At 31.6% G+C, this 27,394-nt stretch overlaps 1 protein-coding gene across 1 annotated transcript in view; it reads right to left on the bottom strand.

Moving 5' to 3' along the window:
* Invadolysin (leishmanolysin-like peptidase, invadolysin) overlaps positions 1-27,394 on the bottom strand; it is a 284,059-nt gene that overhangs the window by 10,405 nt on the left and 246,260 nt on the right. Inside the window, exons 5-7 of the mRNA XM_087408648.1 lie at positions 3,721-3,832; positions 1,771-1,952; positions 193-396 (exon numbers count right to left, since the gene is read on the bottom strand). Of these exons, the coding sequence (XP_087264774.1) occupies positions 193-396; positions 1,771-1,952; positions 3,721-3,832 (498 nt within the window). The remainder of the gene's footprint in view (positions 1-192; positions 397-1,770; positions 1,953-3,720; positions 3,833-27,394) is intronic.

Genomic DNA, 27,394 nt, shown 5'->3' with positions numbered 1-27,394 from the left:
AAGAATATTAAACATTTTTTAATAATGTCCGTATTTGCAATAAAATTTAATTGACAATATATCTTAGTATTCGAGAAATTATTCGACCTAATTTAATTTCATACTCAATGAACGAACTAATATAATTTGCGCATCTTTCATGCTTAGTAATAAAGGAATCTTAACGTAAGATGTACAAAGGGCAGAACGTACTTTTCATTAAGGGGTGGTTTTCCAGTATCGCTTCTTCTAGGCGTCCTGGGCTCACCATTCTCGTCTCTATAGAAAGCGTATAAGCTCACAGAAAATCCTAAAGCGTGCAGGATCTCGTGTTTAACGGTGCTGAGCAACGTTTCCAACTCCTGTGGTTTCGTGCTGATGCTTCCCGGGCATAGATTGGCATGACCAGCTATCGGCCTAAAAGCAATTTAGTTCGCTTCAGCAACCGCGAAATTTTCTTTCGTTTTTATTTTAATTATAGAGTCTTGAAATTGTAATGTGGCGTATCAGTTTTTCTATTATTATTTTCTTGGAAAATACAAGAATTTCATTAAGATGTTTGCAAGATAAATATATGATTAATGAGAGAATAAATTTGCATAGACATAAATGCAGAATTTTCGCAAAGAATATTTAAATTAATATTAAAGCTGCGTAATGCTGTATGTTACGTAAAATATTTTTTCACGCTCGAATATTTTAAGGATTTTTCCATAAGCAAGCGGTAACGCGACGCACGAATATCGTCGATCTATCACGATCAGACGTCGTGCGAATAATAAAATTCGCGCAACGCCATTTACATCGACCGTGGTACGACGTGCGCGACGTATGTACTTGACAGACAAATTTAATCTACTCAATATGCGTGCACGTTTCGGTAGAGTCAAAGTTAGACGTCAAATCAGAGAACGTCGAGTTTTGCTTCTACAATTTTCGATTATAAATTCGGTCCTGGAAAATATTTCTTCGATTTCGAACGACTCGTAACAATATGAATAATCTATAATTATGGTAATTAAGATTTAATCAAGATAAATTAATTATTTATTCTTTACTTTTTAAATTCTTTGGAGTGGAATCTCACTCTAAAGAGTAAAAATTCTGCTACTCTTGAAAAAGAGTGGCAGAATTTTCAATCTTTAAAAGGTTTCACCTTGAATTTCACTCTTCAGAGTGAGATTCCATTCTAAAGAATTTAGAGAGTACATTATATCTTATTATTACGTACAATATTATTTTAATACAATTATGTATATAAAAATAAAGTAGAACAATTTAAAATAAAGATAAATTTAAATAAACAAGACGTTTGATGCTTAGAAATAATTCATCGTGTATAAACAAAATAAAATATCGTTTTAATTAAAATTATTAATATGAGAATCCGCCATTGTTAAATCGCTCGCTTCGTACAAACAATCTCTCTTATAAATCTTGTCAAATATTTAATCCGACGTTCTCATGAAATATATTCATGCCAGATGGTGTTTGCCTTCGTCTCTACCCTTCCGTTTATACAAATAGCTAAAATTGCGCATGTTTCAATCATAACGCGCACTTGTTCAATGTATTAATGCATTATTAATGACGTTCTCAAATATCAAAATATCTAAAACTAAATTCACGTTACTACTAACTCAATAATACTTTTTATTTTATTATTAACGACAATGTTAATGATAATAGTGTGCAAAACTTTTATTAAAAATATTATAACACTAGTTAAATTTATACAGTTTATAAAGTTGTTAAAGATTGTTTTCATCGACTAATTAAATTTGAATTTACCGATCCAAGGCTGCTTCCTGTTGACAATGAGCAGCATAGGCTACTGTTAAGCCCTTGTGACATCTTTCAGTTTGCATGGCGGATACATAAAAGACAAAATCGGCACCATCGATTCCCGGACCAGCTTTACTTCCTTTAGCTATTCCACAATTATGTCCCGTCGCATTACACGTTCTGCAAACCTATAAATATGCACATTTGAGGAAAACATAAAAAGATGTACAGTAAATAGAGAAAGTATTGTTGTTACTTTAAAGAAATTAAATAATTTTCAATTTGGAAAAAATAATTATTAATCAAAAATGAAAAAAATCTTATATCTTTTGAAGAATTTTACATTGACATAAAATGAAATTATAAGTAACATTGCTCATCGTAATGAGTGTCAGACACACAAAATATTCTAAAGAAGATTGCATTCTATAAGCGACGAAATATCCGAAAACATTAACGCTGACGAACCGGAGCGGAATCGCATTACCGTCAAGATACTTTCGAGGAGGTAAATAATTTTACGCCGTCAGCAAATATCGTCAACAACAAGGGTGATGACGCTCTAATAAGTTATCCGACACCAATTCGCCTCTCAGGGCCACTCATCAATTAGCGCCTCTCATTTTCAAGATGCTGTCGTTAAAATATCTCCTCAGTACGAGTCTCAGTAATCGATCAAGATGAAGTGTCAATAAAATATCGTATCTCTCATTTCGAATATATGTGATCTACTTGAAAATATATATACACTATATATAGAGATCTCCGTGAAGAATATAATCCATCATCTTACATAAAAAAAGTTTGTAATTAATATTTGCGGGTAATTATAAATGAATAGATTCAATTACAGTAATTATAATTACTAACGTAATCTGTATATATCGTTGTAATGTCATTATAATATTTTAATAATTTACTCTTTAATTTTTTAAAGGTATATTTTTTGATTCTTAATATTTAGTAAATCAGATTTAGTAAATCGAGTCATCTTGAATATAATTATAACAAATTTTAATGTTATTAAAAATATTAGTTATTAAAAATATTGGATTGAAGAAGGATCTGACGTTGAAAATATACTGTATATGTATATACTTAATAATAAATAATAAAAATGTTTAATTCTTTAATATATGTCAAGTTTTAATCGCATTAGTCTAATTTTGATATTTCGTTATTATTTAATTAAATTAATTAAATTTAAATTCAATCTTTAATTGAATTATTACTCCTTCTTTATCATTAACGTTAAATATAAATTCTTTTTTGTACATCTTTTGTACATCTTTTTTTATACATCTAGTATTTATATTAGATAGATAATCACAAAAATTATCTACTTAATGCAAATTATGAAAAATAAATCAAAATTTACTATGCAGATCTCAAATTCTATTTTAAAAATTCAACATCAAAGTACAATTGAAAATTTTAGATAACATATACTTTCAATATAATTAACTTTTTTGCGCATAATACAATAATTTAAATAGATAGAATATTTTTCTAAACTTAATGGTTACAAAGTTATAACAAAGTTACAAAGTGTATAGTAGACAGAGCACATAAAATGCAAAATATCCTAAAAAGCATATTTGTATCTTTCTTCCATAAATTATATTGTAGCTTCATTGGCACAGATTTTCAATCGATTATTCTTTAATAAGAATTTAAATGGACATTATTGTCTGTTCTAATTTTCAACATGGAATATAAAATTCTATATTAAAATGAATATTATTTGAAATTAATTTATAAAACAGAATTTTTACTAAAATATATAATCATGAATTTTTGATTATTTTATCGTAAATAAACAAATAATTCATAAATTCCACGTGATTCCCCAATGCCCAAAATACCTATGCCAATGCCCAACTACTCCTTTGACTGGCTCCGATATTTATTGCACGGTTTAACTCGGCTTAGGGAACTTATCGGGTAATTACTTACGTCAAGATGGTCTTCCGGGACGCGTACTTCACCGCACATAGTAACAGGACGGCAAGTATCTATACAGTGTGTGTGGTGGTCCTTGACGAAAACTTGACTACTCTCGCATTTCCTGCAAGCATACCGAAATGCCGGAAATTATTCACGGAAATAAAGCTCGTCAGAATTAGATTCTGAAATATCGCGTTTCCACAAGCATACCAACATACCGAAAAGTGTTCATGGAAATAAAGTTCGTCGAAATTAAATTATAAAATATCACGATGTTAGACAATTAACACATGCATTGAAATTGTTTAACATTATTTAATATAAATTTTTGATGTAAATTAACTTTACTTTCTGCAGGACACATTTATTCTATAAATCTGAAAATATAGAAATTTCAATATAAATTTCCACGAGAATTATGTATACTAAATTTTAATGTACATTTAGTAAAAATATTTTATATTGTATTCGCATAGAGACTTTTTTTACAAATACATCTCGTTCTGAAGGAGAAAATAGCTATCGAGCTTTACAAATAAAAGAAATAAAATTTTATTTTTCCTCTTTCTCCCTCTCTCTCTCTCTCTCTTTCTCTCTCTCTCTTTCTATTAGACATACTCTCTAGAAGAATTTGCGCGAAATTATTAGCCATCACTTAAAAGAAAGCATTTGAGAAAGTCGAGTGAAATTGCGAATAAATGAAAGAAAATCAGAAAAGAGTAGAGTCGTTTTAAATACGAAGGAACATAAAATAATTACAGAGATCCGCGTTATATAAAATAGATTAACTTGGACAAGATTAACTTAAATTAATGGCAGTGTAATGACACTAATATAATTACAGATATTTCTATATCAGACATTAATTTACGTTATATTATCTTCTCTCATCCGTATTATTTCTCAAATATATATCTTCAAATATGTAATTTAATTAAATGATGCGTCTGTGAAAACGTTTTCACATATGCATGTGCCAATAAGTATTCAAATGAGAGCTTCAGATTAATATTCTATTAAAGTCTACTTGAAATTAGTTCCTGTGTAAACGTGCTATGTATATGTAATACAGCATGATAATATTGACGAGGTATATTACAATGAAGTTGACTTCACACACTCTTCTCTTTTTCTAAAGCACTATATACCCTCGCATACATTTTTGAGTGGTATTATCTGACGAGAGTCAAAGCACGACAGCGACGCTGCTTCGGGACATCCCGATGAAACTGAAATGGCTATTGCAGGACAACGATGTTCCATCGACGACGGACGATATCGATCTAGTATATACTTTTATAAGGTAAAAGTGGATACGACTATATCAGATACGATGGTGCTACCATCGCAAGCAAGGATAAAGAGGACTCTAGGGAGAGGTGAGCACTAAAGAGAAGGTGCACTTCGCTAAATAAACGTCGTGACACAAGCATGTTCGACATTTCTGGTAAGAAGATGTTCTCGTTGATGTTGTCGAAATTGAAAAAAGAATGATATGTACTTAGTTGTAAATTTTTTTGTAAAAAATAGAAATTAGTTAATCAATTTCGGCACAGTATGAAGAATATATGCCTATAACGTGTAATTATCTTGTAGCAAATTAAATTCTAATTAAAGATAATATGTTATCTAAAAACGATTTTTATAATCTTTTGATATGTATGTCTTTTGTTCGTTTAATTGATATTTTTGTTGAAAGAGATGTATTAATTACATTCTGACAACATTACGCATAAAATATCAAAGTCAGGAAAATATTATGAATATTAAATTTACTATAAATGATTACAATATATGCAATATATATTTCAAGCTATAATAAGAGGTGCGGAAAGGGGGAACAGAATTAACCAAATCTGATATCATGAATGAATTGGTTAATTTTCATCAAACAATATGCGGATAATGTTAACATTCAATATTATGCGACATTGATCATTGCAAATTGGATGAAAGACCGAAGGAATTAAATTTAATTAAATTTAATTGCATCATTAACGAAAAAAAATGTCTATTATTAATAACGATATGTAATGTAAACTGCTAGTATACAAATTTTGCACTATTTTACAAAGAAAAAAGAAATTAACTTCCCAGTACTAGTTACGTTCAAATTCAAAAAACTCTAAATTGTTTATTAAATCTTCGACTTCAAGGGATGTATGCCAAACGTATAAGTCGCTAATAGGATTATGTTTTGGTCGATTTGCGTAAGGTAAAACAGTTTTCTGATTCCATCGAGGAATTCTAGATGCAGATTGTCGATAGGGACATCTGGTTGTTCGAAACTTTTAAAGAAAAATTGTCCAACATGTACCATTCACAATAAAAATATTTCTTGCGTTCAAAGATCATGATGTATAAGTCTTTCAATTTCTTGAAATTTACGATTTCGATCCTGTGTAACGCCGAGCTTCGAAATCGACCACGTCGTCCATAGGAAGAAACGCTGTCCGTAAATAGTACAGTAGTTTCCAAGCAATTTACTGTTTCCCTCTCTCCCCTCCCCTCCCCCGTTAAGAGTATCCTACGGCTACTTCTTCTTGTACCTTCCTCGTTCAAGATCCTCGCAGAGAAAACGAAGGTGCGACTTAAACCGTTTCTCTATTGCCGACGCGAGATACATTCTTGTCAAGATAGAATCTTGCAATTTCGGGGACTTCGCAAAGTCGGCTCGATATCTCTACCAGTTTTTCGTGGAAATTATGCGCATTTTCCTTTCCCAAAGGAAGTGAAACACTTCAAAATGTTGCTTATGACAGTGAGCATGAAATGTGCAAAATACTAAACTTATTTTTTTATCTTAATAATTTTTCGTTTTGAAAAACATTGGTAGTTCAATCATATGAGTCGGAAGAAATAAAAAATTTTCCTATATTAAGTTTTAGCGACATAAAGTAATATTTATCATTTAATTCCTCGAGAAGAAAGTTTAATAGAATTTTTAATCTAAAATTTAATATTACACATATCTATATGTATTATGAATTCAGAGAGAGACGTTTAAAATCTCAAATTCTTAACCATATTAATATTATATGATATTGATCCCTTCTTTAGGTATAATAATTAAAAAAATGACAAAGAGAAAAATAAATTACTGATTCTTCAATAATGAAACTTTATCCATTTATACGTGAGATATGAGATCAATATAATTTGTATATAATTATATCATATCTAATGCTTATTTATTAAAAATTTATTTGAAGCATATTTATTGTTCTCTTTTTCATGCTCGAAACAATAGCAATTTATTTCATAATAATTGCTTCATATTTGCCTAACGTATAAATTTAATCCAACATGGAAACGCGGGCTTACACAGTAGCGCTTAATCCCTTCGGGATGACGATTGATCCCATCAAAATGACGTTCGATCCCATCTAAATACACACATATGTACAAACGATGAGTAAGCGAAAATCTTCTCTGTTATGGTAATCAGCGATACGTTACATTGGCAACGGAAATACGTATCGTAATTACATAATTATTATTTATACAATTAATACATATAAAGTTCATATAAATTGTAATTTACGCGCATGCTATTCAAAATTAATATCAATATAATTTTTAATTTTAAAATTTAATGTTTGATTGAATTCTTTCTAGCTTTACAATCTTAAAATTAAAAAATTAAATCACCAAATTATCTCGTAGATCAAGTTTTATGAAAATCGAGCGAGCAATTTACAAAACAAAAGAAGATAATTCCAAATAGGGTCGCCGCATCACAAAAGGTGATGCATAGCAAAATTTCAATGCCATCAAAAGAATGGCAAGATTCTTTTTAATTAAAATATGAGATTGTTTGTATTTTTATATATTAATGCTAAAATTTAACTTACTAATTAAGGATAATATTTATGCTATACAAACATTAAATTGCACAAATATTTGATCATACGCAAACGCGAAAGCATACAGTCGTCGTCGGACTATCCGTAACTTCTTTGATATCGGAATTTTCGAAATTTGGGAATACTTTCTGGTATGATGGTAGGGACGAAGATGCTGATGGTGACTTCTAAAGAACTTTATCGTTCAGGTAACTTAAAGGAGTCCCGAGCACTTTGAAAGCACCACTCCGTTGCACTTACTCGGGACACGTAATGCCGTGAGTACGGATTTGTTGCAGTGACACGCTTTCTGCATTACCAAGAGCTCGTTGGGTACCGACACTAACCCAACATCCTTCGGTTCCTCTGAAGATGTATAACAGCTGGTGGAAACCACACGATTCACAGTTATCATGTGATCGAACGAAAAAAAAATCAGATAAAAATTAGCACATGATTTTTAGATCTATAGCGAGACGTGTGCACCTTGTTTCCAAGTATATCTATGTCCAAGGATGCATTCGGGGAGACACTATTTGTATCATTCTAGCCTTGTTGCATATCTAATGAATGATGAAGATAGAATGACACAAATAGTGCTAATAGCGTTTCCCCGAATGCATCCAAAGAATTACAATTTTTTTTCTATTTTTTTTTAACAAAAAATCCTTAATTGTCTATGATGACTTAGCTTATAGACAGGCCAAGGATTTTTATTTGATTGAAGATATATTTATCTCAAATATAATATAAAAGTTCCAAAATTCAATTTCAATTTTAAGCGACTAATAGAAATTTCATTAACACTATTATAACTTATAACGTGCAAACGCAAACTCTCACAGCATTCAAGTGATAATGTTCTTCACTTAGCGCTCGAGTCAGCCTTTGTAGCAAACATACCGAGAGATAAAAGCAGAAGGCGTTTATATGCGCCTTATGCAGTTTATATGCGCGTGTTATATATGTAAAACTCTATACATGCATATATATATATATATATATGTATATGTATACATAAGTAACTGAGAATGCTCATTTTCCTTTGAAAACGGAAATCCGTTATATTCGTCTTCTTCCTGCATCCTTTCAGCCACAATACCTTACATTCTCCTTCGCTGCAACAAAAAGTGTTAATGTAATTCTAAAGTTACTTTAGTATATGTGTATGGTGTGTAATCGTTATCTCTTCTCCATGAAAATTTAATTAAATTCGCTGAATTTTTCGTATTGACTCACAGTAATGTTCTAATATATTTTTCACCTTATCATGTTTATGTTAATTAAACTATCTATTTAAATATTGGATAATTCATACTCTATTATAATTCCAACACGAGTCTCATTAGAAAAGACTGAGACTAGAAATTTTATTAAATTCATAATATATGGATGTACTCATCCTATACTGGTTATGTAAAGCTATAACTGCTCGAACACTGCTGCATGTACTCCTAAATTTTGCACAGACATAGAGTAAAGTAGCGAAGTAGTTAAGGACGAAGAGTATTTAAGAGAGAAACTTCTCTCAAAAACGGCGGGTAGTCATCGCTGAGTGGCACACCTGGCTTGTCTAACATATAAAGCGGCATACTACTTGCGTACAGATCCTTCATTGACGATGAAGTAGATACGGCTGAGCATGCAGTACGCTCAACCGAAGTCAACAGCAAAGCAAACTACTGTGGCCTACGGGTCAAGTAGTGTATTCTCGTACGTGATCAGCCTATACCACTACGTAAATATTAGCAGATTCTAACTTGCGGTAGCTAAGTTCGCGTTAACACTGACCACTAAAGACTTTATACATAAAGTAAACCTACCTAATGTAGAACGCTGAGTACATTATTAATTTTTGGAAACTCTATGTGTACAAGAATTAAATTGAGTTCAACTCCAAAAACATTTCAAAATTTATTTCGTTATCGAGAGTGACGGGTAACAGAAAGAATGTCGGAAATAGAAAGAACCGAGATAAATGAGATAAATACAGAGTCATCGAAACGAAGATTAATGCCAACTCGTTAATTACCTTATACTTCTTGTCGAAATGACAGTAGTTTTCTCGATAACAAGAAAGCAAAGCTGATATATTAAGTCAAAAAATGAGGAAAAAGTATGAAGAATGAAGGAAGAAAAACGTAAAGACATTGTCGATCAATTTCATGTAATAGCGAATAGATTCTAATATCTGTCGTGTCTTTTACCTTATCAGTTTATATTTAGAAAGTAAAAAGACGCCACCAGTGAGATCGGCATCAAGAGTTTCCCTACCTAGTGCAATTTGAATGCAATAACTACTTGCAATCCCTTTGTTGCTGGAATAAAAGGACTGAAGAAAATGCACAAGAATAGACGGTCTATTGTCCGCCCAAGATTTACTATTCTTTGTAATGGAGATTCTAGCAGCAACGTAATGAAAGAAGTTCCTAGATATATCAAGCATTATAATCGTATTTATTTGATATCATAATTATATTTAAAAAAAGAAGTATAAATACATAAAAATAATGTATTCTTTAGATACATAATAAAAATAAAAAATTGATAATGCTGTTATATAGATTTCTGAATTTTCTCTTCTAAAATTAAAAAGCATAAAGTTAAAACGAAATAGTAATCTATTTTTATAATCAATAAAAAATCATATTCAAAAATTATTTACTTAAATTCCTCAATTACGTGTCAGATCCGAAGTAGAACATAACTCAATCAAAGTTATATCTGCAATAGTTCATTTATTTCAAATATCAGAAATATATGCAATTTGTAATTTTTAACAAAAAGACAATTTATAGTTGTATATATATAGTAATTAAGAACTTAATTTCCGTATTAGTTGCAATTATAAAAATTAATGTAAGAATATTATCTTTCACACTCCAGTTTTGTTTTATATACTTTATTACCCATTCAAAGCTTTTATGCTAAAACTTTTTTACATATGTGTCTGTTGATATGTACAGTGTAAAAAAAACCTGAATAAGTAGATAACGTTAATGAGTCATCACGTGGTTTGCGACTGAAGTTAAGAGATTGAAGCTGACGTTAATTAGAGCGGTATACGTCATTATCCCTTTTCAGTAGCTTACGTTTCTCGTTTCTACCGCGTCGTGTTCCGCGTTACGAACAGCGGGGACGTGACGCCGCCAGTATATGAGCTCGGAGAATAGAAGGGAAGATTGGTTCCCTTCGACATAATTATGCCTCTTTGACGTAATTATTTGTAGACGTGTGGATGAAGCGCATGTAACTTCGTCAAAATGCTTTCATTCATTTCCGAATAAGCTGCATGCATTTCAAACACGAGATTCACATTTTCCAAATTCAAAAACCAAATTTATGACTGTGTTCATGAGTGCGGTATAATTTCGTTGCGGTATAAATTTCACGGATTTACAATGTCGATTCGCGAAAATTTTATTTTCGCTCGAAAATCCTCAATAATAACTTTTATATAATTTAAGGCACCACTAAATTTGTTAAATCATCATCTAAAAATTCGAATCTCATGTTCGAAATCTCTCAAAACTAATGTGTAATGAAATGAAAAGCATATTATTTTTATTTTAATCTTATTATTAGGTGTTGGAATTAATTCGTAGCGTTTTACAAGTGATGGGAAGTACTTTCATTAATGTATTTTTTAATGCTCATGTGAAATAAATAACATTCTTTCATTAAAAACGCTACGAATTAATTCCAACACCTAATATAATAATTTATATCATTATAAAGTAATAATATAATAATAATAGCATAAATATTAGGTGTTGGAATTAATTCGTAGCGTTTTACAAGTGATGGGAAGTACTTTCATTAATGTATTTTTTAATGCTCATGTGAAATAAATAACATTCTTTTATTAAAAAACGCTACGAATTAATTCCAACACCTAATATAATAATATAATATAATATAATAATAAAATATAATAATATAATTAATCTATTGTATTTAGAATGGATATGAGAACAATTTATCCATGAAAACTTAAAGTATCTTTTTTAAAGATTATTTATTTATTTCTAGGTAGCAATTATAATACCGATAAATAAATGTTATTAGAAAGTAAATTAATTTCACAATTAATAATTAAAATTCTGCATTAATTAACTTGCATTAATTAAAATATCTTTTAATGTTTGACATAAATCAAATATAATTTCTACAGGACCGACTCCTACTATCTGATAAAGGAAATTCGTTATTACGAACGAATAGTTAAGGTGATTCAAGTAACGCGCGAGAGACGCTGGAGATCCAATTACAATGATCTGTTAACTCACTCGAAGTTCACTAATTATCCTTTGTAACCTGTAACCTTTTGATACCGCGTACTTAAAGTGTAGTTGACGCTAAGAAAATTTTTCAAAGCTGCCAGCAGCTAATAATTAATTTTCGTGCAATGTCGACGTGCAAGCAATGAAAAAAGCTCTTCCATGTAGCGACGTCACACAAGCGTACTTTAAAAAAGATCGCACCGTTACAGGGATTCTGAATACATAGTATTTCGTTAATTAGTTGGTATTAAAGCGCTCTCTTTTCCTGAAAGACAATAGTACATTGTTTTCTCCGACGCGAACGTCTTAAAAAAATGTGAAAGTAAAAATGATCATATTTACGTGACATAGGGGATGTTCTTTTAAAAGCATTTTATAAAGATTGGCTGAGGTCATTCTTAATGTTTAAGCTTTTCACTAGTCTTTTTTACTAACTTGCTAAATTTATCTTGATCGACATTAATCTTTAATATTTTTCTGCTAATTAGCTTAAGTAAAATCCAGTCATAATAATAGGCTCATTATTTGTTAGTAAATTGGCAGCAGCTTGGCAATATTTCATTATTGGATAAATCGAAAATTAATTTAGTGAATTACGCGCTCACCGTGAAATCCCACAGATAAAAATATTAACTTTTGCTTGCAGAACACCTTTTAATAGGAATTCTACGAATGAATATCGGCTGCTTATGACACAACTTTCCAAGAGAGATAAAAATTTGTCTTACCGTAACATTTTCCAAGAACTTTACCACCTTAGTGAGACGCAAGGCGAAAGCAAAGTTTCCATATTGCTTGCCGCTTCGAAGGGATTCTAGCAATGAGCTCGATCAATCTAGAACTTATTTGCGCTTAAGGAGCACTACACGAAAGCGTTTTATTGCTCATTTTCATTGCAATATCTAAATAAAATGTTACATATAATTTAACATAGAAAGATTGTGAAAATTCAAGTTGATTAAATTCGTAATATTTGTTGAATTTGACTAGTGTTAAATAATAATAATTTGAATATGTTCCGAGTGTTCATGTAAAATATAATAAATATAATGAATATAATAAATAACATAATTTTGTTATATTTTGTAAATTTATAATTTTAATTATAAATTAATTTTAATTATAAATTTACTTTAAATAAGAAAATATGTTAAATAATAAATTATGTTATTTATTATATTTATTAGATTTATTATAATATATTTTACATGAACACTCGGAACATATTCAAATTATTTAACACACGTAAGTGAAAAATATCCGATCAAGATAATCCTTCGCATGTCTAATAATATTTTTTGTGAATTTATAATATTCAAGAAAACTGTGCGCCAATTATTTGTCGAATTATTTAACAATGTTATGGCTGAACCGGGTTATGGCTAATTCTCGCCAATTTTTTGGAACACTGTACAGAGATCATTGTCAGAACACAACGCGAAAGTAAATTTGGCGCTCGTCTGTTGCGAATAATGGATTCGCGAGAGCGGAGAGGTGCATCAACGGGGCTGGGAGCTTGTACCGATAGCGAGTATCGCGCAGATACTCACGGGAGCCTTTTCAGCGGGGTATTATAGCCGGGGGATATTTATGAATCGAAGGAAGAGGATCCCCGGAAATCCTGCAGGAGATGCTATCCCATCCTATCCCGTAGCGTTATCCCATCCAGTCTCCCGTAATCCCTATTGGATCTGCCGAGGTTGATAAAGGAAAACCGTATGGCGTAGAAGAGGAACCGTTCCATAGGCCGTTCGAACACGTTGTCATTCCATGAGGCCACGGTTGCATACTCGTTTTATTGAATACATATACTATAAGCTTTTGCAGCAAACTGATCGAAACTGGTCGAGTTTGAGAATGAGTCTCAATTTTATGAGCTAAAAAGAATGATGGAAAGAGAGAAAAAGAGATTGCAGTCAAATAATTTTTAATATATTTTAAACTAGGATATGTGTAATGCAAATTATCAAATATATAATTCAAAAGAAATATAAATATTTCTGTATTGAAATATATTTTCTAGTTTTTATATTCATGATTTAACGTATATGTATATTTTTAAATATTAAGATATAAGAATTCAATTGTCAAAGAACATTGCGTTTACCAATGGATGTTCAAAAAGAGAAAATATTGCAGATATCTATTCGGACATTCTACATGTTCATAATGAATATAAAATATAGTTTCTATCCCTAAAGAATCGAATGCATTCTAATAAAGGAATGTTTAATCGCAGTGCATGCAATGCACAAAACGGGTGCCATGAATGTTACTAATTTCATTGATGCAATGATGACTAGATTGCGATGGCAAGATTCATTGACAATTCACCAAAAGTGCACATGTTTGCTTCTTCCAACAATTCCAGCCGACGTCTTTCACGCTATTCATGCGAGGAAAGAAAGTTCAGGCGACTCGATTCCACTCGACTCCAGCGAATTGGCAAGGGATGTTCGTAGGAGAGAGCGATTTAGCGATGAAAGGTGAGAACGACGAGTAGAAACAACGACGAACGGGAACGAGATGGGGGAGACGGAACAAAAATAAACGCCGAGAAGCGATCCGATTAAAAGTTTGAACGGGCACCCACTAGTAGCGACGAAACGAAGCGTTTGCGCCGCGCGTTTTCGTAATGGATTTTAGAGTACCCGGCCAGTGCGGAACGTGGTACGGACTTTCGTGAATTTTTACAAAGATCCCTGCGTACTTCGGATATCGTAAGATGGTATGCGTTCATATTCATCACTCTCATACTCATGCCGACTTTGTAGACAAAAATGATGCGTGCTGTCAGACAAAATATGTACGTATGTAAGTTGATATTTCCTTCACCCCTTGTAAAGAAATTCAACTTAACACTGGGAACAAAGGAAGTACACTGAAAAAAATTCATATAATCTTATTATACATGGAATTACATGAATTTTTTTCAGTATAATTAATTGTTTATTTTGAGTACTAAAAGCAACAGCAGTATTTTTAATATTAAAAATAAGTAATATTAAATCACTTATACAATTCATCTTTCTGTATTAAATTTTTGTGAAGGCAGCAAGTTTATGCTATGGAGTATTAAGGAAAATATATATACTAACTAAATATATATATTAACTAACCGTTAATATGCTGTTCTATAATTATATTTTTAATCAAAATCGTTTTCTTTTGTGTATACGAATTTTCAATTTTAAATGTTATTGCTTATTTAGAAAATGTTAAAAAAGTAAGCTTCAATTTCATATAAAATATTACATTATTTGGAAGTCAAAATTGTTGCCATATGTAGTCTATATCCTCCATTGTGTTCGTCCTATTTTCACGCAACGAAATGTGTGGCAGCAGCTGTTAGTCTTGTGGAGTATGTCACTATTTTCGGACCCCCGCTGATTTTATTTCCGAAATGGACTCGCTGGTGGTACAACGATAATGTGACCACTGCTGATGCTCCCATTAGTCTGTGCAACTTTATCACTTCGTGACCAAGAGTGATGATGAAATTTTGCCCGCGAAATAATGGCATATAGAGTTACACGTATATATACATACATATATCGACAGCGTCTAATTTTAACTTACATTTTTCTTAGTTAACCTTGTTACCCACATATCTAAAATATAAAGTTAAGAATGTTTTTTATAAATTGTAAAGAAGACTACTTTAAGTGTTATTATTTAACGACACGATAAAGCGTTGTAATTATAAAAATTAAAAAGTTATGTGTGTATGTATCAGAGCGTAGTGATTATTTAATTTCATGCAAAACGTCTGAATAGTATAATTTAATTGTTCCTTCAGTTATCGTGACACAGATTACAATATAACTCATGTATGATAAATTAATTAAAATATCCTTTAAATTGATTTCATCATAACATAATTGTTACAGACAAGACAAAGCGTCATAAATATACAGTTACAATTAATGTTACATCGAAAGTCCGTAACGATCAATGTCCGTCCATCTCACTATTTTTTATACATTTCTGTTGACTCATCGTGTCATTCTCTTTGGTATGATCGATGATATATTTAAAAAAGAACGATATCCATAATAATAATTAATCCGTAATTGTTCCATCGAGAGTAATGCACTAATGTATGTATAGGTACATTTTGTTACAGTAAAATATCCATCAACTGAAATGTAACCACAAATTTCGAAAGGTCGCCGTATAATCTCGTATTTTTCCCATGACGTTATAATCTTCTCCATATGGAAGATCGTAAAGCTCACAACGTGGTAATTTTTGCCATAACAGGAATCGTAAAAGGTATTTTAGTGCGACGCGTTTGAAACGATCTACTATATATAACCGCGAAGCTATCAAAAATAGCGTTTTGCACAATACGCTTTATCCGATTACAGCTGTGCGTATGAGATGATGTTTGTAATATGAGTTACATATACACGTCAGTATGTACAATAGTTCGCGAAGAGATGATTCGAACGTTAATACATCAATAAAATTGTCCAATTACTTTCGTGAGCTTAGTGAAATAATAAATATAGTGAAATAAAAAATTATTCATATAAAAATGTAACTATTTAAAAAATTTAAATATTCTCAAAGTTTATAAGATTATTAATAATTTTCGCTCATTAAATTTCAAAAATAATGTATAAAAAACGGAATTAACTATTTCAAAATAACTTAGCTTATCATTGCTTTATAAGAAATAATTTCATTAAAAAATAGTATATAGTGTAAATAGATAGTCATGTATCTATTCGTTTTCCTATTACAATGGTACAAATGGTACATTAAATAAACATATAGCATCTTTAAAATTAGATTAGTACGTTGTACTGTATAACGCTGTTAAATCTTAGTAGAAATAACGAATTTCTTCCTCTTACTTCTTTCTACGTTTTTCTAAATTTCTTAAGTAATTTGAAATCTGTTGATAAATTCCTGAAAATTAATTATATTTTTATTAAAATGTAGTGGTCTTAAGGATAAATAAAAATATACGTATATCTACTGATATACTCTCTGATTTTAAATTGAGATCTGGTTCGCGATCCACTTCAAGTTATTTAACTAACTTTTCCGATCACTAAAAGATAGGTACCGTTATCCAGTCATTATAATTTCCATGAATTTTAAATTAAAAAACGTTTCTTTTCTTGATCCTATCCTTCGCTTGTATTTTTATTATGCGCACTTTCCGATCAGTATGCTGTCTTCATTATGCAACATCATCTTGATATTCTCTGTTGTTGCTTGATTCTGTTTCTATCGAAGATTTTGATTTTCGTAATACAGCTCAAGGTATCTTTTGTATTTGCATAACATAATAGAGCGTATATATAATATTAATCATTTTTTGAGAATAATGATTTTAAATCAAGTATTTTCGTCATTATATGTATATAATTCTTATTTTCTTGACGAAACGATCCTCTTTCTCCATTCACGAATTCAACCTTTGTCTCGATCGGATTTTTTCTTTTCGGCCTTGTCTCTAATCCAGCCAGTATCTCTCTTTTGGTCATTTTTTTTCAAGTGCACCGTCGCAACAAGCTCGTTCTTCTTCGTCATCCGGAGGCAGTGGTGATGGTGGTGGCGGCACCGGCAGCAGTAGTAGTGGTTAGTCCTCAAAGTACGAAAGATCCAAAAAGGAAGAGGTAAAGGATGGTAGCTGTGAGAGATCGATACTACGATACACGGATTGGCGCGGGGGAAAATGTCACGTTCGTCCGTTTTCCGGTAACGAATAGTCTGTACGGTCTCATAGTATCGAGATTAAGATTAATAACGGGGACCGATCCGAATGTCGGTAACTAATGTCAGAAACTGCTCGTTTCGCAGCTCAGCATTAATGTATATCTCTCTCTCTCTCTCTCTCTCTCTCTCTCTCTCTCTCTCTCTCTGTCTTAATCTATCTATCTTTAGCCGAAATAGATCATGCTTGTTGAGCGGATAACATACATATGGCGTGGATCGACGCAGGATACGGGCACATCGATACATCGAGCTTACTTGTAAAACCGGATTAGTGTCACGTATCATGTCATATAAAGTATATATAATATTGGGAATATTGTAACTAAAAAACGTCAAAAGATTAAAAAAAATTTTTATTACACGTTACCCGTTTTATACAGTAATAAATTATATCTTGTTAATTATTGAACAACTATGGAAATGATTGAAAGAATAACGTATAAATAATTAAATATAAAAGCTAACTGAATAACAGCAGATATTATACAACAGATATTGCATTGCCATTATACATAAATAATCGGTAATTTGTAAGTTTAAAAGTTTCCATCGCACTATTTCTAATTTTCATGATCAGATACTTTATCGTTGTTCTAATAATTTTATCACACAGTAAACACAGTAAACATCTCGTACTTTATTTTATATTTAACATTTATATAATTTGAAATTTTATTAAGGATTATGATTCTTTTGTTCAGATAGATATTTAGCAAAACACAATTTAAAAGATTTTTAATTTGTGATTTAGAAAGTATTCTTCATTAATATCAAGTTTTATTAATTAATATTATTTAGGAAATAATTAATTAAAAAATTCGATTCTAAAATAAATAGGAAATCATATCCCCTATTATTACGTTTTATTTTCTCTCTTTTGTAATATTTTCAGTAAGCTTTGATTTCTCATTTCGTATGCGTTTGATGTCTCCTGTTTCCATGAAATGCAATCCATGATGCAGGATTGAAAATACTCTTGCGCGATGCGATATATGATACTCGTATATGATTTTCATACCCTTAATGTTACCTGTGATCACGGTAAAATCAGGAAACTTGATGTTCCGTGCACAAGTTCGATTAAAAACAGTGGACATGAATATGAACGACATTCTGGTTTCAGCTTCGAGAATGAATATTTGTTTCTTATCGGAAAATGTTTTTCATGCATACCGATTTATTTTCTGTTAGAGAGGAAAGACAGGAATAAACTTCTCTATTTTAAATATGTGTAGATATTCTCCGAAAGAGAGTGCATAATTATACAGATGTAAATTACAAATACAAAACACATCATAATTATATTGTAGAATAATTTTCAATATTGATGTGAAATCTACTAATTGCAATTTATTGAAGAAAATTCTTAAATCTACAATGTTTGGCAATTCATTAGGAAAAATATTTTAAGTATTTTATGACACTCGATTTTTCGGTACAGCAAAACAACTTGTATTATTTTTTATTGTCGCTCCGTGACGTACAAGCCGGAGACACGACATTTTTATTATTATAGTTTTCAGAATGTTCTTCACTTCATCAATAAAAGTTACAGAAAACATATCAAAATTTTCACTCACATGTCACTAACATGCCAATCTTCATCTCAATATTGTAAAAACTAAAAATTGATTGATAATTTTGTGTTTAAAACTATGTGATTTAATATGCATTATTATAAAATTGTTACTTTACATTTTACTTACATCTAAAATTAACATTGTTAGTAGCTGTTAGCATCGTAACAGCTTTAATTAAAAATCAATCAAGATAAACGGAAATAAATCATATCATAAAAAAATTAATTCATATTCATACCGTACTTTCAATATGGTTTTCGTACATGACGGTCTTTTGATAAATTCAAAATAGAGCGTTACTCGTCAATGCGCGTCTCTTGCATTTTCCACTTCGCTTAATCTCCATCGCATGGCACGATCGATGTATATGGCGTTCATGTAGCTACACGACAAATTCGCGCCGCCGGACTCCCAAGCGGAGTTTGTAAAAATAAGAAACGCTTCCTGTATCCGGTACGTTCGGTATGCGTCCGCTGAATAATGCAACGGTCCTCTCTTTCGTATCGTGAATAGTAGAACGAGCGAGCGTCACTCTCCTTGCTCGTGTCTTTTTGCGTCACAACGAGGACTACGGAAGCGCCAAAAGTCATGAAAGATCCCGGAAGCCTCGTGCAAGATTGATTCCCCACGCATAGATTTCGTTATAGCTTTCGCTCCGGAGGATGCTCCGGTAAGCAGTAAGAGAATACATAAACGCGACTAAACTTGGCTTCCTCTGTCGTTGCGTCGCGACGCGTCGCGAGAGTCGAGAAAGATGAAAAGATGATAAAGTGGGACGAAGATAAAGCAAAGTAAATTCTATCGTGCACATTTCAAGGCGATTCAAGAATTATTAAACGTGTTTGAGTGGAAGTATTTCTCTGCTGTGCGTATTTTCCAAGCACTATACATCCTTTATCGATCGTTCCTTTCTAAATGGGAAAGATTAATATTCTGATTTATTTATAAAAATACAAGATATTCTCAAATGCTGCTGATAATTTTTTACAACTTTTTTTGAATGTATAAAATAAGCGTTCTTTTGCAAATTGAGCATTTTCAGGCGTATTCTACTTATTATCGAGATATTAAAGTTATTGACTTTTCAATCTTCATTAATATTATCATTTGATCATAATTTCTTTGTTCATCCAATACTGGGATGACATAAAATGAAAATAAGACACACTCAACGCTAATTGCATAATAAAAATATGAATAAAAACACACACATAAAAATAGTAAAACTCTTAATGATAATAGATTATGGAGCATTTCCTAAGCGACCTAAGCCGTTAATTAATTGTATCTCGCGGAAAGGCATGCGGAATTATAGATATTTTTTCGTTAGCTATATTTTTTCTTAGATTTATTGCTCTTGGCATGGCATTTTATGCTGTGAAAAATTATGGACAGGTGACAGCGAAACAAATTGCGGCAACGAACCTTGGGCAAACAATTGCGTCTTGAGACGTAGAGTTCCCGTTGTTATGCATTGCATAGTAGGAGATGAAGGAAAGGATAACATAGAGAATGCAGTGTTTACTTATGGCGGTACGACGGCAGCGTTTTGACACGATTCTTGGATAAAGCACGGCAGGAGAGTACGTTCAACTAGTGCCCATAACTTCATTTGCACATAAAGCGGCATTTATCAAGATCTATGTGGCGAAGTATGTTTTACAATTTTAAAACTTTATATACACAAAACATCATACATTTTATAACAAAAAAAAAAAAAAGAGAATAGGTATACCATTGATTCATATGTATTGATCTGGTAGGAATAAAAGCCACAAAGATACACGTAAACATTTATTAAAAGATTATCGTTGTATGTACCAATCACCGTAACAATAAATCACAACGAGAACAAAAATCTGCCGAGCCGGAAAAACGACCCAGCTCGAAAATCGACTATTTGCCAATTAATTAACGCGACTGCCGACGAAACTTTCGCTATTAGCCTAAATAATTGGAGCGGGATTACCAAGTTTTAACCCAAGAACCTGCCCATCTCACCGAAGCCAGGCTTTCAAGTAGGAAACCTGCTTTCTTCCTTGCCTAAGAGAGCTTTGTCGAGTATAGAACGCCGCACAAACTCTCGATAAAAAGTCCATTACAAATTTGGTAGAGATATAAGTAAATTTTAGACGATTAATCTTTAATATATTAATTATTATATTTGCAGAATTTAACTAAAGTACCTAATCTTTCATATGTAATAAATTCTTTTCTAAATATAACAATATTTTGTATATAGCTTATTTTTCAGTAAATATAATATATGTATAATATATTGTACTTTAACGCCAGTAACAAAATTTCTTTTCATTATTTTTCTTATTGTAAAACTTAAATTTAAATTATAAAACTTATAAATCTATTTTCTTTAATTTTAATTATAGAAAGAAAATAATTAACTCGCTCTTTAATTTGTATGGATTGAATAATTTATAATCGCAAAAAGAATTCACATTTGACTCTTTATACACGGTTGTCTCTCTGCTTTTTCGCAAAGCAAGTACGCGCAACCATATTCGAACCGAAAGTTTCATTTTGAATAATAAAGTATCAAGTTGCTGGACTACATAATGCCAGACAGTTGTACAAACATAATAATGGAAAAATACGGAACATAGTTCTCTGCAAAATAATACGTATTCGAATTTGGTTTTTCATTCGATGTTCATCTTGATTTTTCGTGCACATTTACATGTACAAAATACCGAATTTACGATCTTTGAACGTTTTTTTTTTTCCGATGGCCAAACCGAAAGTATTATTCTATATCGAAATTTAGATTATAGAGAAATAATTTGGAACAGAATACAAAAATATGTGAAAATCGAATTTATTATATTAGAGAATATATATATATATATATATATATATATATATATACAGGGTGGGCCATCTATTGGTACGTTTTTAAAAATGCGATCAAATGAGCATACATTGATATTTTTTATTAATTTTTTTTTTGTTGTGAAGCTAAAAGTATCCGCGTCAAGAATGAAAAACAATTTCGTTCATGTGGCTCCCTCTACTGGCCTTACAGTATGCCATTCGGTCACCCCAATTATTAATGACATTTTGGACTACCTCGGCGCCAATTTCACTCAAAACAGTCGTAATATTGTTTTTCAAAGCTGGAATTGTCTCACACTTTGGGCCACAGCCTCAATATTCTCGGGTGTGCGCACTGTCCGAGCTCTGGGACCACTTCTGTCATCCACTAACATCCCTTTCTCACGAACTTTCCTCACCAATTTGCGTATAGCTCCTTCGGTGGGTGCTCTATCACGACCCATATTTCTTTTCAAAATTCGTACAGTTTCGGCGACACAGCACTGACTTTGAAAATAAGTTTTTAAAATTTCAAAACGCTCTTCAAGAGAAAACATGTTGTTTCGTGCCGCGGACGGTATGACTAATAAACTGTCAAAATTTCGGGTCTGTAGCTCGTTCGGTGTTGCCATACGACGAAATTCAAAAACGTACCAATAGATGGCCCACCCTGTATATATATATATATATTTCTCCAATATCATAAAAATCATTTCTGTGTAAAAGTACATATAATTACTTATATAAAATGTTTTTATATTTGTAAATGTATGACATAAATATTTCGCGTCTAATGGTTCTGGCAACGCTTGAAGATTTGTATTGTCAGCTGAGAAATATTCGGTATTGAATAATTTTGCCAATAATGTCAACTATGTTCGCAAATACCGATGTAAATCCCAACAGATTCTCCGTTATTCTCCGCTATTCTCCATTCGTTAACGGACAATTTAGGCAGTCAGTATTGTGGTTATAATCCAAAATCCGCAAGATGAAATTCTATCGAAATACTTTAGTTTTTCAGATCTAATATTAGGTACCATTTTCTGCATACACAGAGTCAGAATGAAATAGTAAAGTAATTTTGCCATCAAATTCAAAATTGAGATCAAGCATACACATTCGGGGATTAAATATATTACAAAATAAATTGCATATATTTAAAATGAATTTAAAAACGAATAAAGCTTTCCAATATCTTCTTTTATACAGTCGAAGCAGAATATGGATAAAATAAAATTTTACGCGAATTTTTTTTAAAAAAAAAGCGCAACAGTTCGTCGAGAATGCGAACACTAGGGTTTACAAAACTAATTGCCCGTATTCCGATCTATCGTTCAGGATATCCCATATCTGTTCCGTGTGACAATCGAGTTATTATAACAGATGAGCCAAATAAGCCAGAACAGAAACATCCGCTACATGCAGCTAGTTATAACCAGGGAAACACGATTTCGAGAGACAAGCAACTGGTAGATACGATTCGTCCAATTAACCGAATACCTCATCAGTCTGCGATCGTGTTCGGTGGCACTTGAGTGATTTAGCATAGCTTTTGCACGATAAAGCTGAGCCGCCAAATTATGTACGATTTCGTTAGCAAAATATAGCATATTGATAAATGTATAATACCTAAGTTAATAAAATTTTGCAAAAATGCTATTAATTATTAATTGTCAATCCGCAATATCCAGTGAGATATTTTTTAAAAGGAAACATACATTCTAAAAAAATATAGATGTGTGTGTGTGTGTGTGTGGATTTAACACACTCACACAACTATATGATGTCTGTATATAATATTCAACGTGTTGATATTGGTGTTAATATTAATATCAATATGATATGGTTTTAAATGGTGTCCATACAGACTTCCAAGGAACTTCTAAAGACGTTTAGAAGACTTCTCTATTGAATTGCTCTTGAATGTTCTAAAGATGTTACTACGATGTTTTTTAGATAAAATGTGCTATATGGAGGGATGGAAGGTTAAATCTACATCATGTTTATATCAATATCAACACAGTGAGAATACGACATCGCATAATGTTAAATCCACACTCATTTTTTCAGAGTGTTCTTATTATTCGTTCTATTACGATAACAAAGATAAATATCTACTACATGTATATATATATTATATTAGTTTATTGTACATGCATGTGTGTATTATACCTTATATTTTTGTATTATTATTGTGTGTGTGAAGTTTCTGACACGCGAATCGTACTGCTCTTCTCATTTTCAAGTTTATACATATCATAAATAATAACCATCTCTATTTTACTCTTCTTATCCATTTAAGAAAACTTTTATTGTTGAAATGCTCGACTAGTTAGAAAAGAAAAGTAGAGCCGGAAATCCAAGAAAAAGATGGACAGAAAGTAAAGGAAGAATGTAGGAACATCCTTCGGGATTCGATGGTCAGAGAGTACCATCGCCGAGAAAGTTTTGATGAAAAAGTTCCGTCACTCTTACTTACGACGCGAGAACACAAATGGGATGATCGGAACAGAAAATAATGAAAGCATTGGACATAAAAGCTATGTCACGTAAGGCAGATGAAACATAATAAAAAGTATCGGTAAAGCTGGCATCAGATACGGAAATCTAATTGAAAGAAGATCCTTTTTTAAGTTAAAAGCAAACGTAATGCAAGGAGCTTGTTAGCTTTTATTGCTTTGCAACGAAGCATCACTTTTAATATCATAAAAATAATGACACATTATCATTTTTTTATTTTCTTTTCTTCCGTTAATTATACTTAGGAAAAACTTTTCTGTCGTTAAGTATATTAGGAAATATAACAGATCATTATAACTTTATCTATTTATAAAATAGTCTTCTTTTAATATTAATAGCAATATTAAATAAAAATATTTTATAATAATCTTTCAGATATGTGTACGTATGTATATGATACTTAATTATCTGTAATAATTGTTATGTAAACCATTTTTACTTCTTGTATTTTCATAAACTATAGTATGAGGGAAGATAATTATATAATGATAGAATTTTTAATTTAACGTTAAAAAGAGGGTTTATATATTTTTTTACACAAATATATTACGATTTCTTTGTCGTTTTCCAAAATTGTTTTATCTATAATATTATCTCGATTACAAAAAGAAAAGCAAAAAAAAATCGAAAAACGTGGTACGTTATATCATTGAATCATATTACGATATTCTGCCCTGAAGAGGCTGCAGAATTTTATCAATATGTGAAAATGATGAGATCGAATTATATCCAGATCGAATATATATCCATGGAAGCCTTAAAGCGTTGCAACGAGGATCAACGTCGTTCACGAAACAAGCATGCGCTTTGCAGGTCATCGCATCAAATTCAATTACGTTGCCGGAGGTCGTTTGGCATATCCATAACGTTCCTGCAAACCTGGCTTAAAATGTCTCTGTCGCTCGCGCGCGCGCGCACGGGCCGTAGATGGATATGATTACCTGCGGCCCAGTCATGGTCATAGAAAATACCGTACTTAGGGGGTCCCTGTATTTAGTAGCCGTCAGTATATGACGAGCTGAAATCGTTAGCGTGGCACGTACGTGACACGCGCCTATTCTGCATTTCAACTACGACGAACCTGATTGCCCTGATGTGATTTACCGACGCACGTATTAAAACAAAACGATTACCGTAATTTTTGAAGCTCACACAACGACGTCATTGAAACTTGATTTCGCTCTCTGTCGCTCTCTCTCCCTCCCCCTTTCTCTCTCTTTCCGACCGAATTACGACAGGCGTTCTGGTTCTGGTAGAAATTCTGGGGAGAACCGGGGTAACCGAGAGGCAGTTAGGCGCTATTGTCGTGCTGGGAGATCATTAAAATTAATTACGGTCTTGCACGGCTAACTGAAGCCGGTTGTACGTATACCGATGCACGATATGCAGTAGAGTTCCCGCAGATATTAATAAACGATGCCATGCTCGTATTACTTTAAGTATAAAAAATATATTATGCGATATCTGTCAAAAGTAATCGTAATCTTATCGAGACAGAGATATTTAAATGGAAATGTGCGCATGCGTGATATCATAAATAAAAATTCAAAGTATTAATTGTAACGAAATATTTGCATATAATTTCGATTTTAAACATATTAGGAAAATTTTGATATGAAATTCATATAATTTGTTTATATTATTAGTAAACAGAAATATGATATGAAATTTGAAACATTAACATACTGAACGTAACGAAATGGAATTGAACATATTATAATTATACGAAATTATATGGAATTAAAAATATAATATTTGTTATATTTGCTTACGTTATTATTTATATTCAGTTAGAGATACGGGCAATATGGAATATTATACTTGGCAAGCATATCGTGTGTAAATATGTGACGCTTGACTGTATGACCTGGTAATTATACTGCTAACATTCCCATAGAAATTTCAATGATATGTTACGTATGCACGATTATCAAAGCCACTGACGGAAATCGAGCTCATACAAGCTAAAATGCACAATACCCTGATTGCAGCACGTGATGTCCGTATTAAAAAAAATTAAATCGATACAACGAGTCAACGAATATAACGTCGCTTTGCTCTGATTTGTTGATATCATCTAACTTTACTGTTAGATTTTAGATTACTTGCTTAAAGAGCTTTCGTTTCTAACTTAATACGTTAATATTCGTATACAAATTCATATGCATTATAACAATATGTTTTTCCTGGAAATGTATAACATTCTCATGAAACATATAGAGCTACGATGGTTATTTGTTATATAGAAGCTTTGTAATGGAATATATTAATATCCTTTATTAATTATACAACAAATTTAGTTATTACAATTTGATTATTTAATGTGTTATACATTAAATTATATCAGTTGCATGCATGCTATTTCAAACTGTCAGATTAAATGAGGCAAATAAATTATCTATGGATAGTTTGGCAATTATAACTCATGATTGATTGACTTAATTAATTATTACGCTTGACAATATGGAAACGAAAGTTAATCGTCGATATAAATATATATGAATTTGTCTAAAAGAATGTAGTAAAAAACTAATTATAAAATGTGTAACTTATAACTCATATTCTCGAGTATCGAATATTGCATTATTGAAAAATGATTAATAGTCTGAATATTCTTTATTAAAAGTACGAATTATGATATCAAGATAGCATAATTAGTAGCGAGCATAGAATACGAATACACAAAAAGTAGGAAATACCGAAAAAATTGCCCTAATTGCAAGATATACAATTCGCGTTAGCGTCGCATACATACGTAAGGGCATTCTAATTAATGCTATTAGCGGACGTTAACGCGTTCCATCGTTATGTGAGATTTATGTTCGACGCGAAGTAATTACACCTTGCTGCTAGAATTCAGGTTCCCTAGATACTAGCCTAGATACAACCT

Source organism: Acromyrmex echinatior, chromosome 1, assembly GCF_024713525.1.
Source record: "Acromyrmex echinatior isolate Ae372 chromosome 1, ASM2471352v2, whole genome shotgun sequence".
Taxonomy (NCBI): Eukaryota; Metazoa; Arthropoda; class Insecta; order Hymenoptera; family Formicidae; genus Acromyrmex; species Acromyrmex echinatior.
Note: the sequence above shows the minus strand (reverse complement) of the source record. Positions and strands in the feature narration are given on the sequence as shown.